This window comes from Hemiscyllium ocellatum, chromosome 20 (genome assembly GCF_020745735.1).
Source record: "Hemiscyllium ocellatum isolate sHemOce1 chromosome 20, sHemOce1.pat.X.cur, whole genome shotgun sequence".
NCBI classification, from domain to species: Eukaryota; Metazoa; Chordata; class Chondrichthyes; order Orectolobiformes; family Hemiscylliidae; genus Hemiscyllium; species Hemiscyllium ocellatum.
This window is the reverse complement of record NC_083420.1, coordinates 49,116,703-49,140,201: the sequence shown is the minus strand read 5'-3', so window position 1 is coordinate 49,140,201 and position 23,499 is coordinate 49,116,703. Positions and strand designations below refer to the sequence as shown.

Here is a 23,499-nt window from a genome sequence, read left to right as displayed (position 1 = left end):
ACAGAAGGTTGTGCAAAACTCTGGTGCCGCCGAACTTGGAGTATTGCATACAGTTCTGGTCACCGCATTATAGGAAGGATGTGGAAGCTTTGGAAAGGGTTCAGAGGAGATTTACCAGGATGTTGCCTGGTATGGAGAGAAGATCTACTGAGGAAAGACTGAGAGACTTGAGGTTATTTTCATTAGAGAGAAGAAGGTTGAGAGTTGACTTAGAGACATATAAGATAATCAGAAGGTTAGATAGGGTGGACAGTGAGACTCTTTTTCCTCAGATGCTGATGGCTAGCACGACGGGACATAGCTTTAAATTGAGGGGTAATAGATATAGGGCAGATGTCAGAGGTAGTTTCTTTACTCAGAGTTGTAGGATGTGGACTGGCCTGCTTGCAACAGTAGTAGACTCGCCAAGTTTAAGGGCATTTAAATGGTCATTGGATAAACATATGGATGAAAATGGAATAGTGTAGGATAGATGGGCAACATCGAGGGTCGAAGGGCCTGTACTGCGCTATAATATCCCAAGTTCTATGTTCTAAAGGCATCAAGGTGAGGCGAAGGACTGTGTCCTTCTCAGATGCCAAAATCTCTTCAACGCTGGATGGACAGAAAGAATCCACGGGCTCCACCAGCCTTTATGACTGTTCTGAGCAGCAGGGCATGGTTTGTTCCTGCACCGTTTGCAAGTTTGAAGCTTCCAGATGGCCCATGTGCTTTTTCAGGACCGTCTCACCTGCTCAAACTTTATACCTCACATCAACCATGCAGGGCCATTCCTGTGGTTCCTACACCAAGCATCTTCTCCTGCCTCTCTTGTCTGGGGGAGTCCTATATCTGACACTGGCGTTCTCATTGCCATTTCACACCCCTCCTTCCCCCAGATCCAGAAAGATCAGATTTAACCTGGTACAAACTCTTATCCCCATTAGCAACTCTGCTGGAGCTATCCCTGTAGTTGCATAATCAATTGGGGTTGATCCCATAATCAAACAGGAACTGGGGCAGTTTGGTATCAAGTGAAGCTGAAGGCTGTTTCTTTAAGTCGGCCTTCAAAGTTTGGACTCCTCTTTCTGCCAGACCATTGGATGATGGGTTTAGATGATGGACACCACTCAACTTTAGGAAATACTCAACGATGGCCCATTATGTGTGGCCAACACTTCCAGGAGCAAAAATGTGTGCAGCTTTCCTATGAGATCCACCTGGCTGTTTGATAAAAGAACTCTATGCAACTTCCAACCATTTTGAGTAGGTGTCCACAATCACTAAGAACATTGAGCCCATGAAGTGACCTACATGGTTGATGTGTAACCAAGTTCAGGGTTTATCCAGTCACTCCCACAAATGTATGGGCACTGCTGATGATAATTGTTGGCCTTGTTGGCACTCTGGGCACTGCCCCATTAATGCTGCTATGTCTGCATCCAGTCCTGGCCATCAGACATAACCTCTCATCAACATCTTCATTTTGGAAACCCTTGAATGGCCCTGGTGGAGTCCAGCCAATATCCAGCGGTGACTTTTGCTCAAGACAATCCCTGTAATAATATGCCCTCCTCTACAGTGACCCGGTCTCTCTGGGTCCAGAAAGGTTTCAGTTTGGGATGTAAGGGCCCTTTGGTTTCCCCCCATTATCACCAGCTGTTTCAATTTTATCAGGATCCAAAGTCTGATATTGTCAGATTTGTCAGGACACGTGTCCAGACGATTTAAAACCATTATGCACTTTTCCAGTGGTGGGTGTATCCCCCTGTAGGAGGTGACTCAATGCATCCGTATTTGCCACTTGGCCGCCCAGACAGTGTTCCAACTTGTAATTATATGCACTGAGTATTAGAGCCCACCGCTGTGATAACAGAAACAGCCTCTGAGGCCTTGGCATTTTTTTTTAAAGTTGGAACAATAGAAGCAGCCTGGATGGGTGTGGCCAGGTCTCATAGACCAGGATTTTTAGGATTTTTTTAGCATTTAGGTTTAGCAGAAGCTACTGGAGCTTTGGAGAAGTAGAAGCTATTCTTCCCTTCTCTCAGTTACAGCCAGAAGCTGGGGATTCTCTTCTTATTCCAGGGCATTGCATATAGGGCAGCACGGTGGCACAGTGGAGGGTGGCACGGTGGCACAGTGGTTAGCACTGCTGCCTCACAGCGCCAGGGACCTGGGTTCAATTCCCGCCTCAGGCGACTGACTGTGTGGAGTTTGCATGTTCTCCCCGTGTCTGCGTGGGTTTCCTCCGGGTGCTCCGGTTTCCTCCCACAGTCCAAAGATGTGTGGGTCAGGTGAATTGGCCATGCTAAATTGCCCGTAGTGTTAGGTAAGGGGTAAATGTAGGGGTATGGGTGTGTTGCGCTTCGGCGGGTCGGTGTGGACTTGTTGGGCCGAAGGGCCTGTTTCCACACTGTAAGTAATCTAATCTAATCTAAAAAATGTAATCTAATGAGAAAATCTGATTTCTGAATTTGATTTTTTACCCTGATGGTGCGGTTATGGGATGTTACCATATTGGAGCAGTTAACTAGTAATAATTATTCTGTTAAGTGTTCCAATAGTGTTAAGTTATTCTAAAATTCCTCATTCTTTGGTTGTATTTTAGCTACAGTGTTTAAGTAAATTGTATTTTGTTTTATGTAGAATAGTTAGACTAATTGATTTGCATCTGAAACACAGTACATTATGTTTGCCTTGAAAATAAGTAAAAGTTAGGGTATAGGCTACCCTCTTAAAATACCTTGAGGGGATCTGGTCTAGTCCATAACAATGACAAGACAGGAGACGGGTTTGGGATATTGCAAGAATCCATTTTCTAATCAATGAGGGGACTGAGTGTATATATCCAACAAAGCTGCTGACACAGAACCGAGTGAGAAGGTGATGAGGACGCTAAGAGACTGCAAAGAAATGGATTCCAAAGTAGAGTCATACCAGACTCAAAACATTAATTCTGTCCTTCTCTCCACAGACGTTGCTGAGTTTCTCTGGCACTCTGAGTTTGTTTCATACTTCTGACATCTGCAGTGTTTTACATTTGTCTGATGTTGACCAGTTAATTGGTGCAGATGTTTTCAAAAATGATGGTAATCCAACGGTTTTGGGGGTCCTTTAATATGAATTTGCAAAGTGCAAAGGTACACAATGAACTAAGAGGGCGAAACGATGTTTGTCTTAAAAGGAATTTGGAAAATAAAGTGGGGGTTCTCTTCCTACTGTGGGGCATTTCATGTGGGAAAACCTGATTTCTGAATTTGCCTTTTTGCCCAGGGGTGTGTTTATGGAAAAAAAATTCCTTACGTTTCCAATGTAAGGGAATATTGATAGAAATAAATAGATCTGGCGCACTTACCCAAGCTTCCTATAGATGAGACGCAACAAAGTTCACTAGATGATTCCTTAGATAAGAGACAGATATCCTATGATATCTATGAATGATTAGAATGGGCCTAGATTCTCAAAGTCTTAAAGGAAGGAAAGGTGATATAATTGAAATGTATAAAATTCTTAGAGAACTTGACCAAGTTTCAAAGCTTGTTTCCCATGCTTGGAGAGTCTAGAATTCAAGACATTGGATGATGGATACTTGCCTCTTCTCAGTTGGCATCTCTGAGTTTGCTGAATGACCTTTATGCACATCCAAACACTTTGAGTGGGCGTCCATAATGAGCAGGAATATTGAGCTCTGGAATGACATGCATAGTCAACATGCAGCTGAATGCAGAGTTTACCCATCCATTCCCATGAATGTGGGGGCACTGTGGGCAACAATTCATGTCGTTGTTGGCATTCAAGGCATCAATGAAGGGCTTATGCTCGAAACGTCGAATTCTCTATTCCTGATTCCTGATGAAGGGCTTATGCTCGAAACGTCGAATTCTCTATTCCTGAGATGCTGCCTAACCTGCTGTGCTTTGACCAGCAACACATTTGCATCAATGCAGCTATGTCAACATCCAATCCTGGCCACCAGGCATAACTTCTCACCAATCTTTTCTTCACAAATCTTCACTTTGGAAACCTTTGGGTGACCCTGGTGGAGTTCAGTAAGTAACTGGCTATGACTTTTTACTTGGGACAATCACTCTTGCTCCCCATAGTGATATGCTGTCTTCTACAGTGATCTGGTCTGGCCTGGTCCAAAAAGGTTTCAGTCCTGGTTGTGATGGCCCATCTGTCTCCCCCATTACCACCAGCTGTTTTAGTTTTGCCAAGACGGGATTTTTTCCGTGTCCACAGTCAGATATTTTCAGCAGTGACTGGAAGGATGTCCAGAAAGTTTAAAACCAGAATGGACTCTTCTAGGGGAAGCACCACCGGTGAAGTATCGGCCAGTGGGAGGCAGCTCAAGCCACCTCTATTAGCCATTTGGCCTTCAGGACGGTGTGCCAACCCACATGTCATTTCCAGGGTGCACATTCTCCTGGATACTGGCCTACAAGTTTTCTTAGTCAGGTCAGACCTTGTAGGACTCCTTTGCTGGCCCAGATCCTGATGAACGTTTTTGCCATTTGGCCAAAGCTCAGCTTTGTTGTGGGGTTTCACTATATATTGATCTATGGTCCCTCTGCTCAGGATATATCCTACTTTAAGCTCTGCAATTAGATCATAAGACATAGGAGCAGAAGTTAGGCCATTCAACCCATCAGGTCTGCTCCGCCATTCAATCATGACTGATACGTTTCTCAACCCCATTCTCCCACTTTCTCCCTGTAACCCTTGTTCCCCTTGACAAACAAGAACTATCCAACCCAGTCTTAAATGCACACAATATCCTGGCATCTAAGCCCCCTGTAGCAATGAATTCCATAGATTCACAACTCTCTGGCTGAAGAAGTTTCTCCTTATCTCTGTTCTAAAAGGTCTTCCCTTTACTCTAAGGCTGTGCCCTTGGGTCCTAGTCTCCCCTACCAATAGAAACACCTTCCCAACATCTACTTTGTCCAGGCTATTCAGTATTTTGTATGTTTCAATTAGATCCCCCCACATCCTTCTAAGCTCCATCAAATACAAACGCAGAGTCCTCAAACATTCCTCATATATTAAGCTTTGCATTCCTGGGACCATTCTCATGAACCTCCTCTGAACTTGCTCCAGGACCAGTACACTCTTCCTAAGATATGGGCTCCAAAACTATATGCATAATACTGCAAATGTGGTCTGACCAGAGCCTTATAGAGTGTCAGAAGTACATCCCTGCTTTTATATTCAAGTCCTGTCAAAAATAATGCATTCGTTGCATTTGCCTTCCTAACTATTGACTCAATCTGCAAGTTTACCTTGAGAGAATCCTGGACTAGAACTCCCAAGTCTCTTTACACTTTAGATTTCTGAATTTTCTCCCCATTTAGAAAATAGTCCATGCCTCTACTCTTCCGACCAAAGTGTATGACCTCACACTTTCCCACATTGTACTCCATCTGCCATTTCTTTGCCCATTTTCCTAACCTGTCTAAATCCTTCCACACCCTCCCTGCCTCCTCAAAGCTACCTGTCCCTCTACCTATCTTTGTACTGTCTGCAAACATAGCCAGAATGTCCTCAGTTCCTTCATCCAGATCATTAATGTACAAAATAAAAAATTGTGGTCCCAACACTGAGCCTTGTGGAACACCATTTGTCACTGGCTGCCAACCTGAGGAAGGCCCTTCAATCCCCATCATATCGCTTTCTGCCAGATAACCAAGCTTCTATCCATGCTAGCACCTTGCCTGTAACACCATGGGCCCTTACCTTACTCAGTAGCCTCCAGTGCGGTATTTTGTCAAAAGGCCTTCTTGAAGTCCAGATAGATAACATCCATTGATTCTGTTTGGTGTAATCTGCTTGTTACTTCCTCAAAGAATTCTAGCAGATTTGTCAGGCATGACCTCCCCATGATGAAACCATGTTAACTTTGCCCTCTTTTACCATACACTTCCAAATATTCAGAAATCTCATCCTTCACAATGGATTCCAGGACCTTACCCATGACCGAATTTAGGCGAATCGATCTGTAATTTACCATCTTTTGCCTTGTTCTCATTTTAAACAAGGGTGTTACATTAGTGACTTTCCAGTCCCTTGGGACCCTCCCTAATTGTAGCCATTCCTAGAAGATCACCACTAACACCTCTGCTATTTTTTCAGCTATCTCCCTTAGAACTCTGGTGTGTAGTCCTTCTGGTCCAGGTGGCTTATCCACCTTCAGGCCATTCAGTTTTTCTTGCACCTTCTCCTTGGTGATGGCCGCCGTACTCAGATCTGCACCCTCACTGTCTTGAATTCTTGGGAAATTACTTGTGTCTTCTACCGCAAGGACTGACACAAAGTAATTATTCAATTCCTCAGCCATTTCCCTGTTCCCCAATACTATCTCCCCAGCGTCATTTTCAAACAGTCTACTGTCCACTTTTGACTCTCTTTTGCCTATTATGTATCTAAAGAAACTCTTACAGTCATTCTTTATATTACTGGCTAGCTTACCCTCATATTAAATCTTCTGCCTCCTTACTTTTTTTTTGTTGCCCTCTGTTGGTTTTTGTAAGCTTCCCAATCCTCTGGTTTTCCATTGTCCTTTGCCACATTATGTGTTTTCTCTTTAGTTTTTATGCTGTCCCTGACTTCCCTGGTCAGCCACTATTGCCTCATCCTCCCTACACCATGCCTATACCTAAATGATGTTCCCAAAGCTCAGTCAGACAAGTGAGGGGTTCCATTACCATTGGGATGCCCGGTAGTTCCTATGCTCCACTTTTCAGAATTTCTAATGACTATGCCAGTTGAAGTGCCTGTTTGATGGTGAATTGGGTTTCAGCTAGTAGGTGCTTCTGCATTGTTTTATCATTAAGCCCACACACTAAACGGCCTCTCAGCATCTCACTTAGGGTTAAACCAAAATCCTATGCCTCTCGCAGTTATCTTAGTCTTGCCAAAAATCCCAATATAGATTCCCCTGGTCCTCGAACGGCCGGCTGAAGCTGATAACCTCTCAGAATTAGAGGAGGTTTGGGGTTGTAATATCCTGAACTAAATCCGTGAACTCTTAGAAGGCTTTAGTGTCTGTTACCTCTTGAAAGTCAAGCCCCTTACAACCGGAAATGCTGTGGATCCAAAAGCAGTCAAAAGGGTTACTCATTGCTTTTCATCTCCCACAATGTGACTTATCTGGATAAATATTGCATTTTCTCCACATACTGGGCCCAGTCTTAGATGGCAGGATCAAATGAGTCAAGCTTCCCAAATAATGGCACGATGCCAGAAATGCCAAGGGGACTAATATTCTGGCAGGGAGATTTGCTAGAGCAGCTCTGGAGGATTTAAACTAGTAAGGTGGGTGGGTGGGGCCCAGGGAAATAGTGAGGAAAGAGATCAATCTGAGACCGGTACAATTGGGAAAAGGAGCGAGTCAAACAGGCAGGGCAGGCAGGAACAAAGCAAAAAACAAAGTAGGACAGATAAATTAAACTGCATTCATTTCAATGCAAGAGGCCTAACAGGGAAGGCAGATGAACTCAGGGCACCGTGAAGAACATGGGACTGGGATATCATAGCAATCCCAGAGACATGGCTCAAGGATGGACAGGACTGGCAGCTTAATTTTCAAGGATACAAATGCTGCAGGAAGGATAGAAAGGGGTGTAAAAGAGGAGGGAGGGTGGCGTTTTCTGATAAGGGACAGTATTACTGTTGGACTTGGAGAGGATATTCCTGGGAATACATCCAGGAAAGTTACTTGGGTGGAACTGTGAAATACGAAAAGAATGATCATCTTATTGGGATTGTATTATAGACCCCCTAATAGTCAGAGGGAAATTGAGAAACAATTTTGTAAGGAGATATCAGTTATCTGTAAGAATAATAGGGCAGTTATGGTAGGGCATTTTACACTGCCATAGTGTTAAGAGTTTAGACAGAGAGGAATTTATTAAGAGTGCAAAGAAAAGTTTCTAATTCAGTATGTGGATATTCCTACAAGAGAAAGTGCAAACCTTGATCTACTCTTGGGAAATAAGGTAGGGCAGGTGACTGAGGTGTCAGTGGGAGAGCACTTTGGGGCCAGCAGCCATAATTCTATTAGGATTAAAGTAGTGATGGAAAAGGTTCTAAAAGTTGAAGTTCTAAATTTAAGGAAGGCCAATTATGACGGTATGAGGCAAGAACTTTCAAAAGTTGGTTGGGAGCAGATATTTGTAGGTAAAGGGATGGCTGGAAAATGGGAAGCCTTCAAAAATGAGATAACGTGAGTCCAGAAACAGTATGTTCCTATTAGGGTGAACAGCAAGGCTGGAGGCGTAGGGAATGCTGGGTGAGTAGAGAAATTGAGGTTTTGGTCAAGAAAAAGAAGGATGCATATATCAGGTATAGACAGCAGAGATTGAGTGAATCCTGAAAGAGTATAAAGTCAGTAGGAGGATACTTCAGAGCATAATCAGGAGGGGGAAAAGGGGACATGAGATACCTTTGGCAAATAGGGTTAAGGAGAATCCAAAGGTATTTGATGAATACATTAAGGACAAAAGGATAACTAGGGAGAGAATAGGACCACTCAAAGATCAGCAAGGCGGCTTATATGTGGAGCCGCAGGAGATGGAGGAAATACTAAATGAGTATTTTGCATCAGTATTTATTGTGGAAAAGGACATGGAAGATATAGAATGTGGGGAAATAGATAGTGACAATTTGAAAAATGTCCAGATTACAGAGGAGGAGATGCTGGATGTCTTGAAATGCAAAAAGTGGATAAATCCTGAGGACCTAATCAGGTGTAACTTAGAACTCTGTGGGAAGCTAGGGTAGTGATTGCTGGGCCCCTTGCTGACGTTTTTGTTTCATTGGTAGCCATAGGTGAAGTGCCAGAAGACTGGAGGTTGACTAACGTGGTGTCACTGTTTAAGAAAGCTGGTAAGGACAAGCCAGGGAACTCCAGACCAGTGAGCCTGACATTGGTAGTGGGCAAGGTGTTGGAGGGAATCCTGAGGGACAGGGTGTACATGTATTTGGAAAGGCAAGGACTGATTAGGGATAGTCAACAAGGCTTTATGCAAGGGGAACCATGTCTCACAAAGTTGATTGAGTTTTTTGAAGAAGCAACAAAAAGAGTTGATGAGGCCAGAGTGGAAGCCATGATCTATATGGACTTCAGTAAGGCATCCAACAAGGTTCCTCATGGTAGACTGGTTAGCAAGGTTAGATCTCATAGAGTACAGGGAAAACTAGCCATTTGGATACAGAACTGGCTCAAAGGTAGAAGACAGAAGGTAGTAGTGGAGGGTTGCCTTTCAGACTGAAGGCCTGTGACCACTGGTGTGCCACAGGATCAGTGCTGGCTCCACTGCTTTTTATCATTTATATAAATGATTTGGATGCGAACATAGGAGGTATAGTTAATAAGTTTGCAAATGACACCAAAATTGGAAGAGTAGTGGACAGCGAAGAAGGTTACCACTGAGTACAACAGGATCTTGATCAGATGGGCCAATGGGCTGATGGAGTTGAATGTGAGGTGCTGCATTTTGGAAAGGCAAGCTGGAGCAGGACTTATACATTTATTGATAAGGTCATGGGGTGTGTTGCGGAGCAAAGAGAAATTGGAGTGTAGGTTCATAGTTCCTTGAACGTGGAGTCTCAGGTAGGTAAGATAGTGAAGAAAGCATTCAGTATGCTTTCCTTTATTGGTCAGAGCATTGAGTATAGAAGTTGGAACATCATGCTATGTCTGTACAGGGCAATGATTAGGCCATTTTTGAAATATTGTGGGCAATTCTGATCTCTCACCTATCGGAATGATGTTGTGAAACTTGAAAAGATTTCAGAAAAGATTTATAAGGGTGTTGCCAGGGTTGGAGGATTTGAGCTACAGAAAGAGGCTGAATAGGCTGGGGCTGTTTTCCCTGGAGTGTCGGAAGCTGAGGGGTGACCTTATAAAGATTTTCAAATCATGAGGGGTGTGAATAGGGTAAATAGACAAGGTCTTTACCTGTGGTAGGGGAGTCCAGAACTAGAGGGTGAGAGGGTAAAAATTTAAGAAGGTCCTATAAGGGGCAACTTTTTCACACAGCGGGTGGTGCATGTATGGAATGAGCTGCCAGAGGAAGCGGTGGAAACTGGTACAATGACAGCATTTTAAAAAGCCTCTAGGTGGGTATATGAAAAGGAAGGGTTTATATGGATATGGGCCAACTGTTGGCAAATGGGACTAGATTAGGTTAGGATATCTGGTCGGCATGGATGAGTTGGACCAAATGGTCTGTTTCTGTGCTGTACCTCTCTATGACTCAATGACTCATTGTTTTCTTTCATTAAACAATACAAGTTACAAACAAAGTTAACATGATCAGCCGTTCACAAGAAACATCAATTTTCCGGGGGAAAGGGCAACAAAGTTAATCTATGACTTTTTAAAAATGTTTATTAAATAATACAGTTTATAAAACAATTGACATTAATAGCTGTATACAAAGAAACAGCAATTTACAAGGGAGAGGAGCAGCAAAGCCAGATTTATGACTCTATATCAGTCAGCCAGGGCTCCCTGATTGGCCCAGGGCAACAAGTCCAATAAAGCATCTCACCAGATTCCAACCACTACAGCCACATCCATTCAAACCTTTGCTTAGCAAACATTTACCTTCTCAACTTTAAAATTATCAGCTGATCCAGCATCCTCTGTTGGAGAAGCTTAAGGTCCCTTTACACTCTGCACTGCAGTGTCTCTGAGTTAACTCAACCTGGATATCTACTAATGACCTGGAGTGGTAAACTGTGCAAAATATTGCTATGTCAAAGCTCACCAACCTCGAGATAATAAAGAACACAATGTCAGCACAAGTTATCTCCCAAGAAAAAGTGTGTTGCTGTTTTCTATAATTACAAAAGAAAATTCATGGCCTTTGTTCTCAGTGCTGATCATTTCCAGCTAATCCACTTATATAACAGAATTGACAAAACCCCAAATACAATTCAATTGTTTTTTTTATTGAAAATACATATAAAAGTTAATTTTCCAAATATATTAAGACTAAAAGAACAAATGTGTATTACATACATACTGGGTAAAACAGCAATTTATATAAATATATAATGGTAAAGGCAGTAACTATCATTTTACATATGAAAGCAGTAACTATTGTTTAACATTGAAGACAAACAAGTCATATGGCATTTTTCAACCTGCTCTTTCGCAAATTTATTACCGTAGTTCTTGCTGACTTAGAGTTAAATGTAACAGAGGCAAGAACGTCTGTCGTCACTTTTCTCTGCTTGCCATTCTGTTATCAGTTCCATAGCCCGTGGCTGGGGAAGGGGGTTGCGGTGTTGCTGAAAGATGAGCTGTGGCCCATTTATAAATAACCGGATACTGGGCGGACAGTGCGTACTCCACCCACTGATTCCTCAAAAACAAGCTGGCAATCTAGAACGGAGGCAGAATCTCAAAAAGGTGAAGCATTTAGCTGAAACAAGGCATTGTCAGCTCTGCACATGTCCCAGTTCCAAAGAAGATGTCAACTTGTGGATTCGAACTGAGAGACGATGGCGACTTGAGCCTGAGAGTCTTCATGTTCGGTTCTCACCCAAAAACGGACAGAAACCGTACCCCTCACCTCTGCCCATTCCCAAGCCCTAGTTGGCTTTTACCCATATAATGTGACTTTTGCTCAGCTACTGGCTACATTATAATCAAGCCAAACAACACAGGGGCTTCGTTATGAAAACATGGATTAAATTTTAAGCAGCAACTTCATCAGGAATATAGGAGTAAACACTTGGGAGTCTGGTCAGTCGTTGAATGAGGTTCTAATCAATCTGCAACATAACTCCATATTCCTGCCTTTGTCCTTTAGCTCTTAATATCTTTAGTGAACAAGAATGTACCAACCTCTGCCATAAAATGAACTATTGATATGGCATTCAATGCTGTTTGCCAAAGAGAATTCCAAGCTTATACCACCTTTCACTCTACAAGGAGTCCATGATAAGAAAATTCATAAATATTTCTGTGTGAGATTTGGTAGGCAGAAATAAGATAAACCTTTATTGAATGCTTTTGGATTGTCATCATTCTAGTGACAGCCCAGAGTTGCCCTAAATTATTTGTTTTACAATTGATCTGCACAATGCCTAGAAAGCTAGTTTACAGTCATTTCAACGTTATAAACAGAATTCAATCTACTTGTGCTGAGCTTTTTAAACCTTCTTCAGTATCCTTCATGATTCTTTCCATTTAACACAGTAGGTAGCACAATGGGATGAAACACTATTTATGAAAGGCATTGCAAAGTGATTCCCAACACAGCAACGCAGATGGAGAGCAGGAGACTGTAGCTGTTGACTGTAGCAGAACCAGGCACTGGAAAATAAAATGAAACAATGAGAAATATACTGTTAATAATTATCCTATAAAATCTTCCTTAGCCTTTTACAAGTGGACATCTTTCACAAACATTATTTCATGCAAAGAGGCTGCAGTTACTCTTTTCAAATTGGCATATTCTTTAACACTACAGTTACAAATTCTTCCAGTTAAACTCAATAACACATGCAGTTAACTGGTTTGGGGATGCCATTATGGAATTAATAGTGACTCTGTGTAGATTAAATGCCTAAGCACATACAGTGCTTTCAAGGGCAGCGCAGCTGTCAAACAAAAGATTTCCAATTTGCTCCCATGATGATGTTTCTTATCATAGCCAATGCTCTTGTCAGTGCTTAATAAATAAATGGCCACTTACATGGCAGAATGGAAAGATTCCCAAGTCCAGCCGGTGATATTCCACCTCTAAGGCCAATTCTCAGACTCATCACCTCAGCCACTGTGTGTGAGTTAACCCAACGCCGCACTATTTCATGGTTTTCATTCTCTTTAAGGGAATTCAGGTTAATTCCGAGCAGATCTCGAATGTTCTGGGCAGTGAGTTCCTGAAAGATAAATTGGTCATAATGTTACAACAGAATATTCTCATTCCTGACTTCATGTTGTTCTTTAGTGACATCAGAAGGTAGAAGGCGCCATTAAAATAACAATGTACATTGAAGGAAACAATATGCAAACAGGGTGTTTAACCCAACATGATCACGGTATCATTTACAATCTAGATAAGTAAAAAATCTTAATCATATATTTACCAATCCTGTTCCCCTTCAATCTCGTCTACCTATTTAATCTGATCCTCAGCCCTAGCATGGTGCCTTTCTCAATGTCTTCATTCTTTCATGTCTGCCAATTGTACTGTTCTGATGGATTTAATTCCACTTCTGAAATGATTCCCTCCAAACATTCTGAACTGTGTAGCTTTAACTGAATGGTTCCATGAATTGTCTATTCAATTTGAGATATTGGGGGTGAAATTGCTCTTCAGAACTAACACAAATGGGCGGTAATGATGGACTTGTTGGTGATTGATCCTATACCACTCCACTTCCATCACAGACATGGAAATGATTGACAACTGTCATATTTATTGTTACATAGTTTGCTTAATAATGTCAAGCAATTAGAGTTTACTCGGTGTGAGTACAGCCCAGTCTGAGTACAGCCTGGTCTGAGTACACACTGGCCTGAGTACACACCGGTCTGAGTACACCCTATTCTGAGTAATCCCCAGTCTGAGTACACACTGGTCTGAGTACACACCGGTCTGAGTACACCCCATTCTGAGTAATCCCCAGTCTGAGTACACCCCAGCCTGAGTACAACCAAGTCCCACTTTAAATCTGGTTGAAATGTAATGAACTTCCTGGTTCCCTTTTCTTCACAGCTGAGATCATGATATTCAGTTGTGGTTTCTAGTTTAGGCAAGATCTCATAACTATAGCAGTTGTGCAGCAAGGAGGTGGCCTGTGGTGATGAACATGGGATGGAGTGAATGAATTCCTGTTGATGGGCACTGTGTCTAAGCTCTGGTTCCTGTCTGATGTGTTAAAGAGCTGGATGTTGTTGCAGGCCTCAATGATACCTACTTCCACTTCCACTGGATTGAGGCTGCTGAATGTCTGGAAGTCCATGTTGATGTTGCCAGGAGCTAATCTTTGTAAATCAGAAGCTTGTGCACCACCTTTTAGAGAACAGAAAGAACTGTCAGCTCGATATTTATAAACATAAGCTCTTCATAAAAATAAAGTAAAATGGAAGATTTAATTCATTTGGAATTAATAAGGAACGTTCTTGGATAATTCCTTGGTGTACTCAAGCTTGCAATGAACTGCAAATTGTACAACTGGGTGTAGGTTTGCTCGCTGAGCTGGAAGGTCCAGCAAGCAAATCTCCATCCAGAACCTCAACCTGAGCTACAAATCTTCTCAAAAAAATTTGTATAACTCTTCAAATTGTCATCAAAGCAGATTGTCATGTAGCTTACCAATATATGGCTTGAGTTGGTTAAAATAGGCTTTGGGATCACCAGCAAGATCCTGGAATGCAACTTTAGCGATCCCAAAGAGTATGTCTTTCTTCGCCTGGGTACACGTGGAAATATTCAGTGGCTTGGCTTTCCTGCAACAAAATGGTAATGCATTTTGTTATCATTGACACTTAAACAACTTAGGTAGTCTGCGTTCATTGATGTTTGCTCTCAGTTATTCACAAAATGCTCCTTTGGACTTCTGCAGGTTTGTTTTGTCACAGCTTGGTCCAGTAGAGAGCCAGAGAGCAGATTTGCAGAGTAGCTTTAGAGAATCTGACACTTACTTCAGTTCACTGGGAAGGATGGTCCTAAGGTTCTCTTCGCTCAGAGTACACAGTAGTGGACCACCAATCGCATCCAAAGCAACAGCGTTTAGCGGCCCAGATCTCTGCAGGTAATTTTCAATAATGACTTTGCTCTGAAATGAAAGAAAAAAGTTCAGTTTATTATCTTTATGCCCCATATATTCTATATACCCAGAATATTGTCGGATTACGCATTCGTCCTTTTCACTTCTTTGCACTACTTTGTGAAATATGTGAGAGCTTATCCATTTGCAAAGGAGAAAATACTCGGAATTCATATCAATATGGGGAAAATAGTAGGTATCCACATCAGTATTAACAACATGGTTAGAGAGGCAGAGGAAAGATTTATGAGGAGGTCACAGCAATGAGGAATTTTAGTTCCAAGGGCAGGTTGCTGAAGCCAGGACAAATCTCCTTAGAAAAGATCAAAGGCCAATTAGGCTGAGATGTTCGATGTCTGAATAGAGCAGCTAGGGAGAAACTGCTTCCTTTGGTGGAATGGTCAAGAACCAAGTGACATCAAGTTAAAGTGATTGACCAATTTAAAAAACCGAAAGGCAGCACAGGGAAAAATATTCTACAAAATAAGCGAATCAAGAATTCAAAGGCAGAAATTGCTGGCAAAACAGTTCTGATGAAGAGTCACTAGCCAGGAAACATTAACTTTGCTTTCTCCTCACAGATGCTGCCAGACCTGCTGAGTTTCGCCAGCAACTTCAGTTTTTGTTTCAGATTTCCAGCATCCGCAGTTCATCATTTTATTTAGAGATCAAGAATTCACTGTCTGAGAATGCAGTGGAAACAGAATCAACTAAAGCTTTCAAAACAGAATGGATGTGTCATCAGAAGAGAAAGAATTTGCAACTACAGCCTAATGGTGATGAGTGAGACTAGCTGGTTTGCTCCTGCAGAGGCCCAACACTGACACAATGGGTCAAATGGCCTCCTTCTGCACTGTGATAATTCTCTTATTCTATGTTTCTCACTGAAATGTAACAGAAAGTAACAAGCAGAATGTCTTTATGTATTGATTGAATCACTCTTTAATTGCAGCATTCAGTAATGTCGCTACCAAAGTTTTTTTTGTCAGAATCAGGTCTGTATAGATTGAATTCTCTTCATACACCATAGGTTTGTTTTAGCTCAAAGAACATTTCTAAACTAGCTGTTGACTAATGTACTCGCACATCACAGGTAGCAATAAGGTTCCATTTTTGCCTTAGTTTTTCTCATCATTCATTGCATCCCAAACAACATTTGAATTCTGGGCATAACGCGTGTTTTTTAACAGGGGCATACGATCAGAAGCTCGGTGCTAATCCATACCGTGTTCAGATTTGGGCTGTTGTTTAGAACAAGTGCAAGGGTTTCTGCACTTGTTATGTTCCACATGCTGATCTCTTCAGGGCTGTACACAGTAATAATGAATCCCAGCTGTTGTATCCGTTCCTCTGGCAGTCCGCCTGTGAATATCTGTTCCAAAATATCAAAAAGTGTACATTCAGCCAGATTAAAGTGCGCAAGATGTTAAAACTACACTTGTAAACCTTAGTTCTTTTATAGATTGTGTAGTGGTCATAGCTATCTCTTTCTTTCTCATGGCTATACAGCAATGGAAAGCAAATAATGGGACTGTGCAACACCAATGGGGCCCTTGCAGTGGGTCACACTCTTCGAGTTAGTTCTACATTGGTGTCCTGATGTCTTGTCCAATTGCTCAGTTCATACCCTTCAACTCCTATTACACATTCTTCCATGAGTATCTCAAGGTTGGAAATCTCACAGGTTAAATTCACTTGAAATCCAGCCACCTATCTCTGCAGCCTGGGTGTGTAGTTGAATCATGCAATTCACACTTCACTAAAACTACAATCTGATCTTTCTTGAGGGTCACCAAGACGCATTTATTGGGCATTCTAAGACTTTACAAAATGAGCTACATGTTGAAGCAAGTAATATGACAGGAAGTTGGACAAACGTATGTGGTAGAACACATTAGAGGGTGGCAATGATGGAGTTAGATGAGGGAAAATGCGAGAAAGGCTTGAATGTAGCATAAACAACTGGGTGGACTGATGGGGCTAAATGGCCTGTTTGTATACAGTTTCTATGCCACCCTATGCATGGATGGTTCTTAGGGATTAACTATGTTGGATACTAGAAGTATACCTCAAGGGAAGAATATATCTCCAAATGATGCAACCTTACCTCTCCCAGTTTCCTTTTTAGAACAAGAAGTTGATCTCTACTAAAAGCGATGTGTCCCAGTTCAGTGAGATTTGCAAGGAGCACACTGTTGTTCAAGCAAGCGTCTAACTGTTCAGTAGGATACAGTGCAGGCAATAATGTATTGCTGGTCATATCTTTTGCAATTAGGCCATTGGTACAATCTGCAAGCACACAAACATATTTGCATTTGACACATGCAGATGTCAGTATATAGACACGTAACATGCGACCAGACTTGGCTGGGAATGGAGCCTGAGGTGTAGGACCTAATCATGCTACAGGTTCACAAGATACTCTGACACTTAGCCACATGAGGTGACATTAAAAATGATGACCAAAGATTTGGTCATAGAAGTGGGTTGTAAAGACTACCTTAAAAGGACAGAAAAGTACACAGGCAGAAATGTTTAAGAAGGCGAGGCCAGAGTTTGGAGCCTTGATAACATGGTTGCCTATGGTCAAGTGATTAAAATTGGGAAAGCTGAAGAGATCGGCATTGGAAACACATAGATGGGCTTGTGGTCTAGAAGTGGCTATAACGATAAGGAGGTGTAAGACAATTGGGAGGTGTTTAAATAAAGAAGCAGAGGCTGCTCCCATCTCAAAATATGTGTTTGGGCAATGAATATGAGGTCAATGCATAAACAGGACTTGCTGCCAATTTGGATGCAGATAGCAGAGGTTTGGATGGGCAGAAGTTCACGGTGAGTGGAAAATGGGAAGCTGACCAGCAGTGCATTGCAGTAATGAAGACAGGAGAAAGTAAAGGCATGAATGAGGATTTCAGTGGCCAATGAGCTGGGGCGGGTCGGAGCTCGATGATGTCACACAGGCCTACATCAATACACAGTTTGCCTCATTGCTCATTACTTACCAGTGGCACGTTTCACACGTCTTCTAAACAAGATCGGTCTGAGTTGTTGTGATCCTTTCTCACCAACAGCCTGCAGAGGGTCAAACAAGCTACTCACTCTTGTATTCATTTATAGCATACATTTTAAACACATAATTAACTCAATAGCCATATAGCTTGTTTAAAAGGCTGATTGACTAATGGGTGGCCTAGTGGTTAGCATTGCTGCCTCACAGCACCAGGGACCCAAGTTTGGTTCCATTCTAAGTGACGGTCTATGTGGAGTTTGCACATTCTCCTCGTGTCTGCGCATGTTTCCTCTAGATGCTCCAGTTTTCTCCCACAGTCCAAAGATACCCAGGTTAGGAGGATTGGCCGTGGGAAATACAGGATTACAGGGATGGGGTTGGGTCTGGAGGGTTGGTATGGACACAATGGACCAAATGGCCTGCTTCCACACTGTAGAGATTTCATGACAATGTTCCACAACGAGGAATGTGTCAATTGAAGTACCTTTGCTCTTATTGATTGGTTACTGCTATTTTTTTGAATATTAATATAACAGAGCACAGGTCAACTTCTCACATTGACTCACTGCCCTTATCAAATCTGCACTTCTCAATCTTTACCCTAATTATTATACAATATTTTACATCAGACTGATCTTGGAATGATTGTGCGCTCTCTAATTGTATTTTCAATGATATGCAAGAGAAGATATCAAATTCCTCTTACCGACTGAGCATTCAAAATGGTCAGAAAGAAACCTGAAAGGAAATATCAGAATAATCTGTTAAAGGAGAGTTCCACAAATCATTTGTTCATCAAAACGTACACACTTCATACCTCAGTGCAATATCTAATAGCTCATGAATGAACAAGTCAAAGAACAAGAGAAACTGTTTCAGATCCTCTAACTCAAGACATGAGCAATTGAATAAGGATTATCACTGATTTGATGGAGAAGGTAACTGTGTGGATCAACTGCTTACTCAAGGACAGTATTTTTATAAGGTATGATTTCTCTGGTTAATATGCAAAACAAATCATCACAGTATGTGTGAAAATAATAAATGAAACTAAATTAAATTAAAATATACCTGCTACTGTATGGAGCAGTCCCATTGCAATATCCAAAATGAATCATTACAAAGTGAGGATATTACAAAGGAACAGAATGCTTCAATAACCTCTGAAACAACTAGATGCATAGTGCTACTTTTTATTTAACAAATTTTCCACTGTATGGCATTAAGAGATTAGTGAAAGAATCCTGCACTCCAATATATTCAGGAACTCTGTGGTATAGAGTTCCACAAATTAAATTGTTCTGAAGATAGACTTGAATTCTGATGATAGGCTTTTGTTCCTGATACCAAATCCAAAGTGCAAGACTTCGTCAGTCAGCTGAACACAAAATGTAATTCAAGCATTTCAACTAACAGGGCATTTCATCTGCAGCTGACTGTACAGTTCAGGATCCCTGCTCTGTAAAGCCAATGCAGGTCAAAGATGCATTGCTTTCATTTCCCTGGCATGTCACAATTGTGGCCTGTATTAGGCCACAGATAGATCCCAAAATTGAAAAATAGCAATTAAAGGCATTAACCTACCAATGACAATGAGAGTTATGAGCTTCATTGGAAAGAGGCAATTGGACACTGGTGTATTTGCCATCATATCTGGTCAAATGTAACACTTTCTAGAACCAGAAACCAGTTGGATTTTCCTGTAAAAAGGGAATAAAGTCAAGATTAGCATACACAGGGCAAGTAGCAGTGGCCACATTTTTCGCAGATAGAGATAAGCATGATTGAAACGAAGCAAGTGCACCCCAAGCTTGAATGTTTACTATACTTCCTGTTTCCTCTAAGTGGGGCCGTTGAGTTATCAAAGGTGCAGTCAGTGCCGAGATCCCACACTACATTGAGACAAGGTGCAGTCAGTGCTGAACTCCCACACTACATCGAGACAAGGTGCAATCAGTACTGACCTCCCACACTACATCGAGACAAGGTGCAATCAGTGCTGACCTCCCACACTATATTGAGACAAGGTGCAATCAGTACTGACCTCCCACACTACATCGAGACAAGGTGCAATCAGTACTGACCTCCCACACTATATTGAGACAAGGTGCGGTCAGTACTTAGCTCCCACACTACATTGAGACAAGGTGCAGTCAGTACTGAGCTCCCACACTATGTTAAGAAAAGGTGCACTCTGGAATTCAGAGTTTACTGATGACCATGAATATCTATCAGGAAAATCCCACCAGTTCAGCGCAAGGACATAACCTACTTTATCTGGCTCAGTGGTTAGCACTGCTGCCTCACAGCGCCAGGAACTTGGGTTCGATTCCAGCCTTGGGTGACTGTCTGTGTCGAGTTTACACATTCTCCCCATGTCTGCGTGGGTTTCCTCCGGCTGCACCGGTTTCCTCGCACAGCCCAAAGATGTACAGGTTAGGTGAACTGGCCATGCTAAATGCCCATAGTGTTCAGGGATGTGTCGGTTAGGTGCATTAGTCAAAGTTAATTATAGAGTAATAGGGTACGGGATGGGTCTAGGTGTGATACTCTTTGGAGGGTCAGTGTGGACTTGTTGGGCCAAAGAGCCTGTTTCCACACTGTAGGGATTCTGTGATATTCTATGGCCTGACCTACGTGTGACTAGGAGAAAGTGAGGACTTGAGATCAGAGTTAAAACATGTTGTGATGGAAAAGCATAGCAGGTCTGGCAACATCCAAGGAGCAATTAGGAGTCACCTACGTATGACTCCACACCCACATCAATGTAGTAAACGCCTAAAACCCTCTGGGCAATTAGGGATGGGCAATAAACACTGGCCTGGCCAGTGATGCCCACATCCAATGAATAAGCAAAAAGATTCTTCTAGTTCAACCTCACTCACAGGGTGAGGCTAATTTTTAACACCTGAACAAATCAGTTGACCTTTAATTTGACATTGTTGCTTAACAAGAAGAAACCTGCAAACGCGAGATCAAAATTTACAATACTACATGAACCACAGAATAGGGCAGTCAACATCTGAGAGGAGTTGATTTGAATGAACCTTTGATGTTGAAAAAAGGATAAATATCCTGGGAGTAAACTCACCAAGTCTCCTGCGAGAGCAACCTCCAAACCCACAAACTGTACTGCCTGATAGGACAAGGACAGCAGCTGTGTGCATACTACAAACTCCCCTCCCAGCCACACACCCTCCCACCTTGGAGTTCAATCACTCTGTCGCCACTGGAAAGGGATCAAAATCCTGGAATTCCTTCCTTGACAGTGCATTTATACTACAAAGTTTGTGGCAGTTCAAAGAAAGCAGTGAGCCATCACCTCCTCCAGGGAAATTCGGGATGGACAATTCCATAAAAGAACAAAGACGTCCTTTGCCATGGAGACAGTTTCAATGTCACAGAGAAGCCAATCTTCTGGAGACAATGGGTTCAAATCCCACCACAGCAGCTGGTGGAATTCATATTCAATCAATAAATCTGGAATGTAAATTTGGTTTCCGTGATGGTGACCAAGACAACTATCATTAAAAGCCGGTAAAAGCACGATGACCTTTGGAGAAGGAAACCTGCCATCTTTGTCCGGTCTAATCTGAATGCGTCTCCAGACCCACATCAATGTGGCTGACCCTTAGCTGCTCTGGGAAATAACCCAGTAATCCACTCAGACCCCGGGCAATCACTGATGGGCAACAAATACAGTCTTTGCTGATGACCCCAACATCCCATCTCAAGACAATAAGCAAGTTTTAAAGATGTCTTTCTTGCTTTATACATTGAGCTCTGGCTGAACTACGTTCCAAAAAGAAAGGCTAATGTCCAGCTCCCTAGCAGATTATTCTCTCTGCATTCTGCCAAAAAAAAATGCCTGATGTCCATCATGTACAATAGTCACACTGCAGTCAGACAAGGTTGAATTAGTGTGCATATAGACCAGCTAAAAAGTTTCAGAGTATGAATAAAGTCAATGCCAACATATCAAAACAGGCTTGAAATGAATCAAAAATTCACTGAAATTCAGAAAACAATCATTAAAACTCTTTTTAGAGACTCATTTCCTTATCTTCTCATTGGTTTAACATAGATTAAAATCAAAAGTCCTTGGCATTCTTTTCCAAATCAATGGAAAACAAAAACAAACCGTTGCAGTAATATCTTACTTGTTGATTCTTTACAAATCTATTATATCCTGTTGGCACGGACCAATTTCACTCACCCATAGTACAGAACTCGAGTCATAGTAACGCTTGCATTAAACTAAAATAATACTGCACTGCAAAACATCAATATACTGTAAAAATCTTTCAATTTATCTTAAAATACTTTCTCAAAGTAAATTTCCATCCTTCACATTCAAAATTATCAATTTTAAATAAAGGCTATATCAAACCTTGAAAATGTGTCCCCTGTCTTCTGTGAAAACTGCTGAGCAGTGTACTGAATGATTGAACAAGCCTCTGGGATTCTATATCCAAAACCATCCTCTTATAGCTATTCTTCTTATGAAAATCTGGGTGGGGTCCTGACGTCTTTTAAAAACATTACCTGCTTTCTAAAGTGTTCATGTACATAACTGATGCAAACAATGGCATTTGAAGGGGTGGTTCATGCTTTGAAGCTATTTTGATGATTTGAGTGTCCATGAACAACCGAATAACTTAATTTGGTTAACGTAAACAGGCATTCTCTACATTCTATTCTCTGCCGTCATTATTTTGTTTGTGTTCTCCTCTCTATTCCCCATGACGATAAACTCACACCTCACGCCTAGGTATCAGTGGCCTTCTACCATAACACACCAGAAAGTACTCATCACTTACTCAAACTTCTCCATGTACCGTAGGTTATATTGAGTTGACAATACAGAAACAGTCCATTTGGATCAGGAGGCCTTTTCTGGCATTTCTGCTGAAGTATGCCTTCACCCAGACCATTGACCCCATTTTGGAGACTTCTATCAAGTTTCTAAGGAGAAGACCCCATATTCTTTAAGTCTTTCTTAGCAGTAATGTGCAAACTCCACCACTGTGGATCATAGTCATGGGTGATTTACTATTTAACCACAAGACCATAAAACCATGACGTACATTCAGCCTATTCATTTAAAACATGGTTAATCTGATAATCCTCATGTCCACATTTCTGGTCTTCCTCCATATTCCCTGATTTCCATACTGATTTAAAATCTGTCTGTTTCAAACTTGAGTGTACTTCACGATCTCTGCAGCCCTCTGTGGTAAAGAATATCACTAATTCTCAGAGAAAAAAAAATCCTCCTCATTTCTGTCCTAAATGTGACCATCTTTTCTGAGGGTATGCCCTCTGGTCCTACCCTCTCCTACAAGGGGAAACAATCTTTCCTCATCTACCTTGTCCAAAGGCCCCTGTCAAAAGGCAGTTCTCCATACCTGGGATCAACCAAGAGACCCTTATCTGAACTGCCTCCAATGACAGTGTAACCTTCCTTTTAATATTTTTTTTCCTGCTTTGACCCCGCGTACTGCTCTTATTTTATGCTTGTAACCTCTGACCCTTCATGTCCCACTCTGGGTATCACTAGTCAAATAGCTGCCTGTAGTACTACCTACTTACTCATTTGGGACACCTTTCCACTTGCACCTACAGTAATGACTGTGTCACCTACATTCACTTGTGGCTGGTGCCCATGGAGCATGCCCCATGGAGCATGTTTGTAGCCCAGTGTCCAGGATGGAGGT

The 23,499-nt window shown here is 41.9% G+C and overlaps 1 protein-coding gene across 1 annotated transcript; it reads right to left on the bottom strand.

Annotated features, from left to right (window-relative positions):
* Positions 1–10,987: 10,987 nt before the first annotated feature.
* LOC132825245 (mesothelin-like protein) lies at positions 10,988–22,258 on the bottom strand. Its single transcript, XM_060840339.1, has 11 exons — positions 22,173–22,258; positions 19,367–19,482; positions 18,489–18,520; positions 17,775–17,844; positions 16,880–17,061; positions 15,998–16,144; positions 14,648–14,781; positions 14,319–14,452; positions 13,921–14,015; positions 12,693–12,879; positions 10,988–12,310 (listed from the first exon to the last, which is right to left on the bottom strand). The coding sequence occupies exons 2-11, from the start codon at positions 19,431–19,433 to the stop codon at positions 12,222–12,224; spliced, it is 1,137 nt and encodes a 378-aa protein (XP_060696322.1). The 5' UTR covers positions 19,434–19,482; positions 22,173–22,258; the 3' UTR covers positions 10,988–12,221.
* Between the last annotated feature and the right edge of the window lie 1,241 nt (positions 22,259–23,499).

Coding starts and splice junctions, on each gene's coding strand:
- LOC132825245 (XM_060840339.1), bottom strand. CDS start 19,433: ATGATGGCAAATACACCAGTGTCCAATTGCCTCTTTCCAATGAAGCTC. Junction 18,521..19,366: donor CATAACTCTCATTGTCATTG/GTAGGTTAATGC, acceptor ATTTCCTTTCAG/GTTTCTTTCTGACCATTTTG. Junction 14,016..14,318: donor CCAACTCAAGCCATATATTG/GTAAGCTACATG, acceptor GTTCTCTAAAAG/GTGGTGCACAAGCTTCTGAT.